Source organism: Heterodontus francisci, chromosome 18, assembly GCF_036365525.1.
Source record: "Heterodontus francisci isolate sHetFra1 chromosome 18, sHetFra1.hap1, whole genome shotgun sequence".
Taxonomy (NCBI): domain Eukaryota; kingdom Metazoa; phylum Chordata; class Chondrichthyes; order Heterodontiformes; family Heterodontidae; genus Heterodontus; species Heterodontus francisci.
This window is the reverse complement of record NC_090388.1, coordinates 48,291,885-48,304,472: the sequence shown is the minus strand read 5'-3', so window position 1 is coordinate 48,304,472 and position 12,588 is coordinate 48,291,885. Positions and strand designations below refer to the sequence as shown.

Here is a 12,588-nt window from a genome sequence, read left to right as displayed (position 1 = left end):
CATGCATTAAGGTGCGTTTTTATTGCATTCTCATTGAATGGACCTCAGGGTGGCTGAAAGTGGGTCATTATGAGGTTGTCTCCTGCCTCCTTTGCGCGTTGCACAACATGACTGGCCTCCATCGCTGTGTTATCATTATCCATTGCTGCTTGCCCCTATCTCTCCTCTGTGTCCTCCTCATCGGAGGATGATAGTCACTCAGATATATCTTCCTCATGTAAGGCCTCCCCCCCTCTGTAGTGTTAGATTGTGCAGAGCACAGCAGACCACCACGATATGCAAATCCCTCACTGGAGCATATTGCAGGGCTCCACCAGATCGATCGAGGCAGTGGAGCCTCATCTTCAGCAGCCCAATGGCCTGCTCGATGGTTGCTCAGGTAGAGCTGTGGCAAATGTTGTACCTCTCCTCCACTGCATTACGAGGGTTCCTCACAGGCGTCAGAAGCCATGTCTTCAATGGGTAGTCCTTGTCCCTGAGAATCCACCCCTGAAAGCGAGTAGAGTCGCCTGAAAAGCTGAGGCACCTGGCGCTGTCGAAGTATGTAGACATCGTGGCTGCTTCCTGGGAAGCGGGCACACACCTGCAGGAAACGCTTTCAGTGGCCGCAGACCAGTTGAATGTTGATTTGAATGGAATTCCTTCCTGTTGAAGGCTGCTGGCTGGTCCATTGGAGCCTTGATGGCCACATGTGTGCAATCTATTATGCCTTGCACCTGTGGGAATCCAGCTATGGCCCTGAAACCGATGACCCTCTTGGCTTGACTGTCAGGGTCAGTCTGATAGCGCACGTAATTGCTGGCCCTCTTGAATGGGCCATTGGTCACCACCTGTCTCCTCATTGCCGCCAGCTTTTGACGGTCCCAAAGCTGAAGGAACACCAATTTAAATTAGGTTCCTGTCACATCAGGGGACCAATACCGCCATGGTACGTACCCGCCTCTGACGAAACTGGGAAACTATGGAATTAAATGGATTTCAGGGCGGCCAACTCCACAGCAATTCTCTGTCCCTCCATGCCACCGAACCCGCTTTAAACAGCTGCACAGAATTCAGCCCATATACTGTCTTTGACATAGTGAAACATCCCAAGACCCTTTACAGGAGTATTATCAAACAACATTTGTGACTGAGCCACATAAGTAGATATTAGATCAGATGACCAAAAGCTTGGTCAAAGACGTAGGCAATAGAGTGTCATAAAGGAGGAAAGAGAAGGGGAGAAGTTTAGGGAGGGAATTCCAAAGCTTAGGGCCTTGTCATCTAATGACAGAACTGTCAGTAGTGGAGTATTGAAAATATGATTACAGTCATTTCAAAAATGTAGTTAAAATACTTTGTGCAATAGCGTCTCCACTGATTCATTGGAAATTCTGAGAGCTCTGCTAGCTGCTGACATCCTCAAGGCTTCTGTTCCTTCTGCCTTCCTTCTGAGAAATGCTGTTGCCCTTTAAGTAGCTCCTGGACTTTAAATACAGCACCGGAACTGTAGTTTCCATGTCCTTTACTGATGAAAAGCCAATGAAGGGTGGTTTTCTGACCTCCAAACTGCTCTGCAGGCTGATGAGGGATCTGGAAGGAAAATACAGTAAGTTGGAGGCAGTTTAACATTGGTGAGTGAAAGGACAACAGGAGGAGAATTCAGGCTGACAGATTTGGATATAACATACTTGTAACAGTGCTATTTTAATTGGATTTTAAAAAATGAATTATTTTTCACTTTAGGTTTAGCTTCACTTTCAGCTGGTGCAAAAAAATTGAAGGGAAAATAGGATCGGAGAACTACCCTGTCAATTATCTGGAATTGGATCACCACCATTAGATTGTTTGGAATCCTACATACCCTGCTCTCGCCCACACCACCACTAACCCTTCCCCCCACCCAACCTCCAGTGGATGAAGTGACCAGCAAGTACAATTAATATTTAAATATAAAAATTTGTCCTCTCAATCATTGCCTGAATGCCATCTGTCATTAGGATGAGGAACCTTCTAGGAGGATCAGTAAAACAAGTTATTTTACATGTCTACGTGGCCAGCAGTTCTATGAAAATTCAAGTCAACTCGACATGTTTAAATGCAACAAATTCAAATATTAGTAAATGAACTCAAACTGAGACCGTCTTCCTTGATTTTCCATTATACTATTTATCTGTTGTTTCTGTCCTCTCATCCCTTCCCATTCTCCAACTAGGTGTGGATGATGGAGTGGACATTCCTCGTGAGATGGTTGTTGGTATTTATGAACGAATTCAACAGAAAGAATTAAAGTCCAATGAAGATCACGTGACATATGTAACGAAGGTAGAAAAATCAATCGTGGGGATGAAAGCAGTAAGTTCACTGAGTTTTGTTGACTATTTGCATCTCAGTTATAACTAGAGAAATAATAGCCATGCAATGCAAGCTTAATCGTCCCAGATTTTTTTCACTTTAATTCCTTTAATAGGTATCTTGCTATAGCGACAATGATCTGGTTAATGGTTTTTCTCAAAATCCCTGCTGTGTGGCTGGTTGAGAGTTTTCCCCTTCAACCCTTAAGATGAAATGCTTGACTCCTGTGTGCCAATCCTTCCAGCAGTCTGGGTGAGAGCTGAAGAAACCCATCCAACTGAAGCAAAAGAGTTTGGGTGATTCTGCCTTTGTGTGATAGTGTAAGATAGGTGAGGGTGAATTGGCAGCCCGTGTTACATCTCTCCTTATGTTTATTTCCATTGAAACCAATTTGCCATCACCCACTTTACACTATCATCAGAGTTGAAATCTACTGCTTTGAGTGATAGTTTGCACTGGGACGTAAACTCACTGGCTACTAAATACGGCTACTTCTTAGCACCCGGTTTATCAGTGCAATAAGTATCTCATTGGCTCCAAAATGATGCACGTATGCAAACTTCTGATGTGAGCCATGCAGACGACATTTTGAGGATGGTGTTAGCGCTTACTCAGGGTGTATCAGCTGGAAATATGCAGAGTAGACAGATTGTGTCGTCAATCAGCATGTACTGCTGACTTGATGCCAGTGCTGCCATATAGGAGCTAAGGTAATGGTCTTTTGAACATGGTCAGCTGAACCTGAGTTCAGCAGCAGGAAGGAACCACTGTCTGTTTAAAGGGACCATTAACTGCTCACAGCTTAGTTCTAATTGATTTCTACTGGCTGTTGCTGTGATTGTAGAAGTATTTAGTGTTTTTTAGAATTATTTAAAGTTGCTGAAGTGGTGTGGCACATGCTGAAGGACTTTGGCCTAACTTCAAGGATTCTTCAAAAAAACACTTACTTCGAGACATGGGTGTAGCACTATGCATTCTGCTTGGAGTACAACATGCCAGGGAGAATGAGCAGGGGCAACTTAGAGCAGGACAAGGTGCTGGAAGTGGGAGGTGGAAGAGTGGGGGAAAGACTCTCGGCAGGAGATCAAATTGCCCAGAATGTTCAGAGAACAATTCCCCTACCTGAATCTCCGTGAGGAACAATCTACTTCAGTAAGGATGTCCTCACTGAAATCTGCTACCTACTGCAGCCACAACTACAACCTCAGAGCATGGCGAGGACTGCATTGCCAGTGGTTGTGAAGGTGACTGTTGCCATACACTTTTATGTATTGGACTCCTTCCAGCTTGGGGCAGGTGATATTGATAAGATCCACCTATTAGTCGCCCACTGTTGCATCAGGGACTGGGTGTTGGGTGGAGAAGCGATGGTGACTGAGGCTGTATATTCCAAGAGAGCTGAATACATTTCATTCCATCTTGGGAGAGAGAGAAACAGGGCGGAGCAAGCACTAGCTTTGCAAGGATTGTAGTCTTCCTATGCTGCAGGGTGCCATTGACTGACGCATGCTGTTTTGTAGATGGAACATGTCAACTCTAAGATGTACCACAACTGAAAGGGATTCCACTCGCTGAACGTCCAGCTGGTGTGCAACCATATGCAACATACAATGCAGGTTAATGCCTGATATCCTGGCAACAGTAATAATGCCTTCATTCTGCAGCAATCCACTGTGCCATCTGCATTTGAACCACCATGACAGACCAGAAGCTTAGCCAACAGGGCTATCCTTTGATAACATGGCTCATGACTCTAGTGCGGAACTCACACACACAAGGGCAGCATGCATACAATGAAAGCCAATCTGCCGCACAAAATGTGACAGAGCAGACCATTTGTGTACTGAAATGTTTCCACTGCCTGGACCACTGTGGATGGGCCCTGCAGTACTTGGCAAAGTGGGTGTCAAGATTCGTCGTGGTCTGCTGCAGGCTACACAATATCACCTAAATGGGGGCACGCCCCTTGCCACCAGCTATATGACAATAAACTGAGGAGCAGGAGGAGGAAGAGAAAGGAAGAAGGCAACCAACAAAGCCCCTTTCGGTCCCAGCTCTCTGTTAATGACATACCGGGGAGATGTCACTGACTAGTAATCCAAAGATCCAGGCTAATATCCTGGGGACACGGGTTCAAATCCTACCATGGCAGCTGGTGGAATTTAAATTCAATTAATTAATTTTTAAAAATCTGGAATTGAAAGCTAGTGTCAGTAATAAGAACATTGGACGTAAGAACAAGAGTAGGCCATTTGGCCCTTCGAGCCTCCTCTGCTATTAAATAGTGAGTGCTAGTGAGTATAGAAATAGGAGGATAGAGCAGATGAATGCGTGGCTGAAGAGATGGTGCAGGAGGGAGGGCTTTAGTTTCCTGGATCATTGGGTCTGTTTCTGGTGAAGGTGGGACCTGTACAAGTCGGACGGGTTGCACCTGAACCGGAACGGGACCAACATCCTTGCTGGGAGGTTTGCTAATGCTATTGGGGGGGGGAGTTAAACTAATTTGGCAGGGTGATGGGATACAGAGTGGAGGTACAGTAGGGGCTGATGCACAGCCAAATATAGAAGAGAAACTAAGTCAGTCTGGAAGGCAGAGCAAATATGGACCTGTTAAGGCGCAAGTGAATAGTGCAAGGCTGGATTGTATCTATTTTAATGCAAGGAGTCTTACAAGTAAGGCAGATGAATTGAGGGCATTGATTAACACATGGGAATATGATATTATTGCTATCACAGAGACATGGTTGAGGGAAGGGCTGGACTGGCAGCTCAATATTCCAGGGTATAGAATCTTCAGGCATGACAGTTTGGGGGTGGGGTGTAAAAGAGGAGGTGGCATTGCACGATTGATCAAGGAGTCAATTACTGCAGTAAGGAGGGATGATATCTTAGAAGGTTCCTCAAATGAGACCATATAGGTAGAACTTAAAAGCAAAAAGGCGGCAATCACTTGGCTGGGAGTGTACTACAGGCCTCCAAACAGTCAGGGAGAGATAGAGGAGCAATTATTTAGGCAAATCTCAGAGAGATGTAAAATTAATAGGGTAATAATAGTAGGTGATTTCAACTTCCCCAATATTAACTGGGATAGTCTGAGTGCAAAAGGCTTAAAGGGGGCAGAATTCTTAAAGTGCATCCAGGAGAGCTTTTTAAGCCAGCACGTAGAAAGTCCTACAAGAGAAGGGGTGGTACTAGATCTAATCTTAGGGAATGAAGCCAGACAAGTGGTAGAAGTGTCAGTGGGGGAGCATTTTGGGGATAGTGACCATAACTCCATAGATTTAATGTAGTTATGGAAAAGGACAAAGATGGACCAGAAATAAAGGTACAGAATAGGGGGAAGGCCAATTTTAATATCATAAAACATGATCTGGCCAAAGTGAACTGGGAGCAGATACTTGTAGGAAAGTCTACATCAGACAAGTGGGAGTCATTCAAAAAGTAAATAGTGAGAGCTCAGAGCCAACATGTTCCCATCAAGGTGAAGAGCAGGACCAACAAGTCCAGGGAACCCTGGATGTCAAGGGATATGGAGGATTGGATAAGGAAATAAAAGTAGGCTTATGGCAGATTCAGAGCGCTGAAAACAGCGGAGGTGCTAGAGGAGTATAGAAAGTGTAGGGCAGTACTTAAAAAAGTAATTAGGAGAGCAAAGAGGGGGCAAGATAAAGGAAAATCCCAAGGCATTTTATAAGTTTATTAAGAGCAAGTGGATAACTAGGGAAAGAATAGGGCACATTAGGGACCAAAGTAACAATCTGTGTGTGGAGCCGGAGGATGTAGGTGAGGTTTTAACTGAATACTTTTCATCTGCGTTCACTATGGAGAAGAACGATTTAGGTGAAGAGATCAGGGAGGGGGATTGTGATGGCATTGAAAGGGAGGAAATATTAACGATTTTAGCGGGCTTAAAAGTGGATAAATCCCCAGGCCCAGATGAAATGTATCCCAGGCTGTTATGTGAGGCAAGAGAGGAGATAGCAAGTGCTCTGACACAAATTTTCAAATCCTCTCTGGCCACTGGAGAGGTGCCAAAGGACTAGAGGACAGCGAATGTGGTACCATAATTCAAGAAGGGTAGCAGGGATAAACCAGGTAATTACAGGCCAGTGAATCTAACATCAGTGGCAGGGAAACTGTTGGAAAAAATTCTGAGCGGCAGGATTAATCTCCACTTGGAGAGGCAGGGATTAATCAAGAATAGTCAGCATGGCTTTGTCAGGGGGAGATCATGTCTAACAAATTTGATTGAATTTTTTGAGGAGGTGACTAGCTGTGTGGAAGAGGTTAAAGTAGTTGATGTCGTCTACGTGGACTTCAGTAAGGCTTTTGATAAGGTCCCGCATGGGAGATTGGTGAAGAAGGTAAGAGCCCATGGGATCCAGGGCAATTTGGCAAATTGGATCCAAAATTGGCTTAGTGGCAGGAGGCAGAGGGTGATAGTCGAGGGTTGTTTTTGCAATTGGAAGCCTGTGACCAGTGGTGTACCACAGGGATCGGTGCTGGGACCCTTGCTGTTTGTAGTGTACATTAATGATTTAGACGTGAATACAGGAGGTATGATCAGTGAGTTTGCAGATGACACGTAAATTGGTAGTGTCGTAAATAGTGAGGAGGAAAGCCTTAGATTACAGGACGATATAGATGGGCTGGTAAGATGGGCAGAGCAGTGGCAAATGGAATTTAATCCTAAGAAGTGTGAGGTAATGCAGTTTGGGAGGACTAACAAGGCAAGGGAATATACAATGGATGGTAGGATCCTAGGAAGTACAGAGGGTCAGAGGGACCTTGGTGTACTTGTCCATAGATCACTGAAGGCAGTAGCACAGGTAGGTAAGCTGGTTAGGAAGGCATATGAAATATTTGCCTTTATTAGCTGAGACATAGAATACAAGAGCAGGGAGGTTATGATGGAACTGTATAAAATACTAGTTAGGCCACAGCTGGAGTATTGTGTACAGTTCTGGGCGCCACACTATAGGAAGGATGGGTGCAAAGGAGATTCACCAGGATGTTGCCTGGGCTGGAGCATTTCAGCTATGAAGAGAGACTGGATAGGCTAGGGTTGTTTTCCTTAGAGCAGAGAAGGCTGAGGGGGGACCTGATTGAGGTATACAAAATTATGAGGGGGATAGATAGGGTAGATAGGAAGAAATTTTTTCCCTTAGTGGAGGTGTCAATAACCAGGGGGCATAGATTTAAGGTAAGGGGCAGGAGGTTTAGAGGGGATTTGAGATAAAAAATATTTCACCCAGAGGGTAGTTGGAATCTAGAACACACTGCGTGAAGGATTGGTAGAGGCAGGAACCCTCAGAACATTTAAGAAGTATTTGGATGAGCACTTGAAACGCCATAGCATACAAGGCTACAGGCCAAGTGCTGGAAAATGGGATTAGAATAGATAGGTGCTTAATGGCCGGCACGGACATGATGGGCCGAAGGGCCTGTTTCTGTGCTGTATAACTCTATGATGCTATGACTCAATAAGAAGTATGGCTGGTACCATGAAACTATCATCGATTGTTGTAAAAACCCATCTGGTTCACTAATGTCATTTAGGGAAGGATATTTGCTGTCCTTAGTTGGTCTGGTCTACATGTGACTCCAGACTCACAGCAATGTGGTTCTTAACTGCTCTCTGAAATGGCCTAGCAAGCCACCTTGGTCACAGACCTGAAACGTCAACTCTGTTTCTTTCTCCACAGATGCTGCCAGACTGGCTGTGTATTTCCAGCACTTTCTGTTTTTATTTATGGTAACTTAAAGGGCCCGAATTGGGCACAGCCTATGTGGGAACTTTTGGATCGCTGTGAGGTGGTGGCATAGTGGTAATGTCACTGGACTAGTAATCCAGAGGCCTAGGCTAATGCTCCAGGGACATGGGTTCAAATTCCACCACGACAGATGGTGAAATTTGAATTCAATCAATAAATCTGGAATTAAAAAACTAGTCCAATGGTGACCATGAAACCATTGTCGATTGTTGTAAAAACCCATCTGGTTCACTAATGTCCTTTAGGGAAGGAAATCTGCCATCCTTACCTGATCTGGCCTACATGTGACTCCAGACCCACAGCAATGTGGTTGACTCACAAATGCCCTCTGAAATGGCCTAGCAAGCCACTCAGTTGTATCAAACTGCTACAAAGTCTAAAGAAAGGAAGGAAACTGGACGGCCCACCCAGCATCGACCTAGGCACTGCAAACGACAATGGCAAACCCAGCCCTGTTGATTGCCGTTCCTTCAGTGTCGCTGAGTCAAAATCCTGGAACTCTCTTCCTACCAGCACTGTGGGTGTACCTACACCCCAAGGACTGCAGTGGTACAGGGAGGCAGCTCACCACCACCTTCGGTCTTCACGATTGAGGATACAAGTAACATCCCAGTATTAGCTGTAAGTCAGGAAATGGAAGGGAGGGAGGAACGCAAGAAAATTACCATCACCAGAGAAGTGGTACTGAACAAATTTTTGGAGCTTGGGGCTGACAAGTCCTCTGGTCCTAATGGACTTCATCCTAGGATGGTTAAAAGAAGTGGCTAGTGAGATAGTTGATGCATTAGTTTTAATTTTCCAAAATTCCCTGGATTCGGGAAGGTTCCACTAGACTAGAAAATAGCGAATGTAACTCCTTTATTCAAAAAGGGAGGGAGACAAAAAGCAGGAAACTACAGGCCAGTTAGCTTAACATCTATCTTAGGGAAAATGTTAGAAGCTATTATTAAAGATGTTACAGCAGGGCACTTAGAAAAATTCAAGGTAATCAGGCAGAGTCAACATGGTTTTGTGAAAGAGGAATCATGTTTAACCAATTTATTGGAGTTCTTTGAGGGAGTTACATGTGGTGTGCACGAGTGGATGTATTGTACTTCGATTTCCAGAAGGCATTTGATAAGGTGCCATATCAAAGGTTATTGCGAAAAATAAAAGCTCATGGTGTAGGGGGTAACATATTGGCATGGATAGAAGATTGGCTAGCTAATAGGAAACAGAGAGTAGGCATAAATGGGTCATTTTCTGGTTGGCAAGATATAATGAGTGGTGTGCCACAGGGATCTGTGCTGGGGTCTCAGCTTTTTACAATTTGTATAAATGACTTAGATGAAGGGACTGAAGGTATGGTTGCTAAATTTGCTGATGACACAAAGATAGGTAGGAAATTAGGTTGTGAAGAGGATATAAGGAGGCTACAAAGGGATTATAGATAGGTTAAGTGAGTGGGCAAAAATCTGGCAGATGGAGTATAATGTCGGAAAATTCGAAGTTGTCCATTTTGGCCGGAAGAATAACAAAGAAGCATATTATCTAAATGATGAGAGATTGCAGAGCTCTGAGATGCAGAGGGATCTGAGTGTCCTAGTGCATGAATTGCAAAAGGTTAGTATGCAGGTACAGCACTTAATTAGGAAAGCTAATTGAATACAAAAGTAGGAAGGTTATGCTTCAGTTATACAGGGCATTGGTGAGGCCACATCTGGAGTACTGTGTACACTATTGGGCTCCTTATTTAAGGAAGGATGTAAATGCGTTGGAAGCAGTACAGAGAAGGTTTATTAGACTGATACCTGGAATGGGTGGGCTATCCTATGAGGAAAGATTGGACAGGCTAGGCTTGTATCCACTGGAATTTGGAAGAGTAAGAGGTGACTTGATTAAAACACATCCTGAGGTGGATGACAGGGTGGCTGTGGAAAGAATGTTTCCCCTTGTGGGAAAATCTTGAACCAGGAGTCACTGTTTAAAAATAAGGGGTCTCCCATTTAAGACAGAGATGAGGAGAAATTTTCTCTCTCAGAGGGTCGTGAGTCTTTGGAACTCTCATCCTCAAAAGACGGTGAAAGCAGTCTTTGAACATGTTTAAGGCAGAGGTAGATAGATTCTTGATAAGCAAGGGGGTGAAAGGTTATCGGGGGTAGGTGGTAATGTGGAGTAATTTATTCAGCCATGAACTTATTAGATGGCGGAGCAGGCTTGAGGGGCCGAATGGCCTACTCCTGCCCCTAATTTGTATGTTCATATGTATGTTCGTATGTTTTCAAGGGCAATTAGGGATAGGCAATAAATGCTAGCCTAACCAGCGATGCCCACATCCCATGAACAAATAATAAAAAAAGGCCATGTGGCCACGCAGGTTAGAGGGAACATTGCACCTTCCCTCTGTTACTGACTGTCACAGCAGCTTGGCCAAAATGCAAAAAGGCAACACAGATTTATAAAGGAGTCATGCCAATTTTTATACAAACATCAACTAATTACCCTTGTGAACACCCTTAGTGCCTATCTGGCGGGCGCCTTTGCCAGTCTTAGTACTCCTACGCAGTGCTGCCTCAATGGCTGGTGGAAGGCTGCTGACTTTCATTAGAGGAGACTGCAGATTGCCTTGGAGTTTAAATTATCTTTTGAGTAATATTGCAGATTGCACTCTGAAATTCAAATAAACTGTATTACAAGAGAATGTGCCTTGCCTCAACAGATGTCATTTTGTGATCCTTCATAAAACAGTTTCTTGCTGTGGTATAATCCACATTGCTCATGGTTATAGTGAATTTCTCCATTAAGTTTACTTTATCCCACAGAATGGTTATTGAATAACTTGTCAGCACATTTCCCACATCTCCAGTCAGCAGGGAATTTGCTGCAAAGCTCAGACATGACATCCAGTGACCATTTTGAGACTGGTGGATAAGACAGACTTTATCCAGAATACCCATTAGAAATGCAATCTAAAAGCAGCACACCTTAAAAAAAGACAACTTTCATTTGTAGAGCACCTTCAACATTATAAGGTGCTTCACAGGAGCAAACAAAATTTGACACTGAGCCAAATAAAGAAATATTAGGACAGATGACCAAAAGCTTGGTCAAAGAGGTGGGTTTTAAGGGTGATTAGAATCGAGGATGCACAAGAGGCCAGAAGAGGAGGAGTGCAGATATCTCAGAGGGTTGTAAAGCTGGAGGAGATTACCATGATAGGAAGGGGCGAGGCCATGGAAGGATTTGAAAACAAGGATGAGAACTTTGTTGCATAAGTAGGTGCCAGTGTAGTTTAGCGAGCACAGGGGTGATGGGTGAATGGGACGTGGTGCAAATTAAGACACAGGATGTAGAGTTTTGGATGACCTTTACGGAGGGTGGAAGATGGCAGGCCAGCCAGCAGTGTGTTGGAATAGTCAAGTCTAGAGGTAACAAAGGCATGTTGACGGTTTCAGCAGCAGATGAGCTGATGCAGGGGTAGAGTGAGGAAATTTACAGAGGTAGAAAGAGGCAGCCTTAGTACAGATGTGTGGTCAGAAGCTCATCTCGAGGTGAAATGCAACACCAAGGTTGCAAACAGTTTGGTTCAGCCTCAGACAATTGCCAGGAAGAGAGATGGAGTTTGTGGCGGGGATCAAAGACAATGGCTTCAGTCTTCTCAATATTTAGTTGGAGGAAATTTCTGTTCAACCAGTACTGGATATCAGTCAAGCATTCTGACAATTTGGAGACAGGGGAGGGGCCCAGAGAGATAATAACGAGGTAGAGCTGGGTGTCATTAGCGTACATATGGAAAATGACACTTTGTTTTTGGATGATGTTGCAAAGGGGCAGCATGTAGATGAGAAGTAGGATGGGTCTAACAATAGGTCCTTGGGGACAGCAGAGGAAACGGTACAGGAGCAGGAAGAGAAGCCATTGCAAGCGGTTCTCTGATTACGACTGGAGTAGAAAGGAACCAGGCGAATGCCGTCCCACCCAGCTGAACGACAGTCAAGAGGCATTGGAGAATGATGGTATGGTCCACTGTGTCAAAGGCTGCAGAAATATTTAACTCTGGCTCAGATTGATGGAATGTGTATCTTCCCTTTCCTAAAATTGAACTGGTAGATGCAGTTTATTGCAGGAAAATGTTGGGTACACAATCGATCATAAATATTCCGTTAATTTGTAAGATTTTTAATAGAGAGGAGCAACTGAGTGCTCTAATGATTGACATATAGCCTGAAATTCCATGAGTGGTTTACTAATTTTCTGCTGTACCTCTAATTGAAGACCAATGGAAGCCCCCAGGAAAACAGCATTTCTCTCAGGTCCACAGAGTTACAACAGGAGTTCAGCTCTTTTGTCCATGTTTGAACCAAGGCTGTAATGAGATCAGGAGCTGAGTGGCCCTGGCGGAACCCAAACTGAACGTCACTGAGCAGGTTATTGCGAAGCAAATGCCACTTGATAGCACTGTCGACGACACTTTCCATCACTCTACTGATGATTGAGAGTT

The 12,588-nt window shown here is 44.3% G+C and overlaps 1 protein-coding gene across 1 annotated transcript in view; it reads left to right on the top strand.

Annotated features, from left to right (window-relative positions):
* The window catches only part of LOC137379862 (IQ motif and SEC7 domain-containing protein 3-like), a 189,806-nt gene that overhangs the window by 83,774 nt on the left and 93,444 nt on the right, over window positions 1-12,588 (top strand). The window contains exon 5 of the mRNA XM_068051254.1: window positions 2,195-2,334. Within this exon, the coding sequence (XP_067907355.1) occupies window positions 2,195-2,334 (140 nt within the window). The remainder of the gene's footprint in view (window positions 1-2,194; window positions 2,335-12,588) is intronic.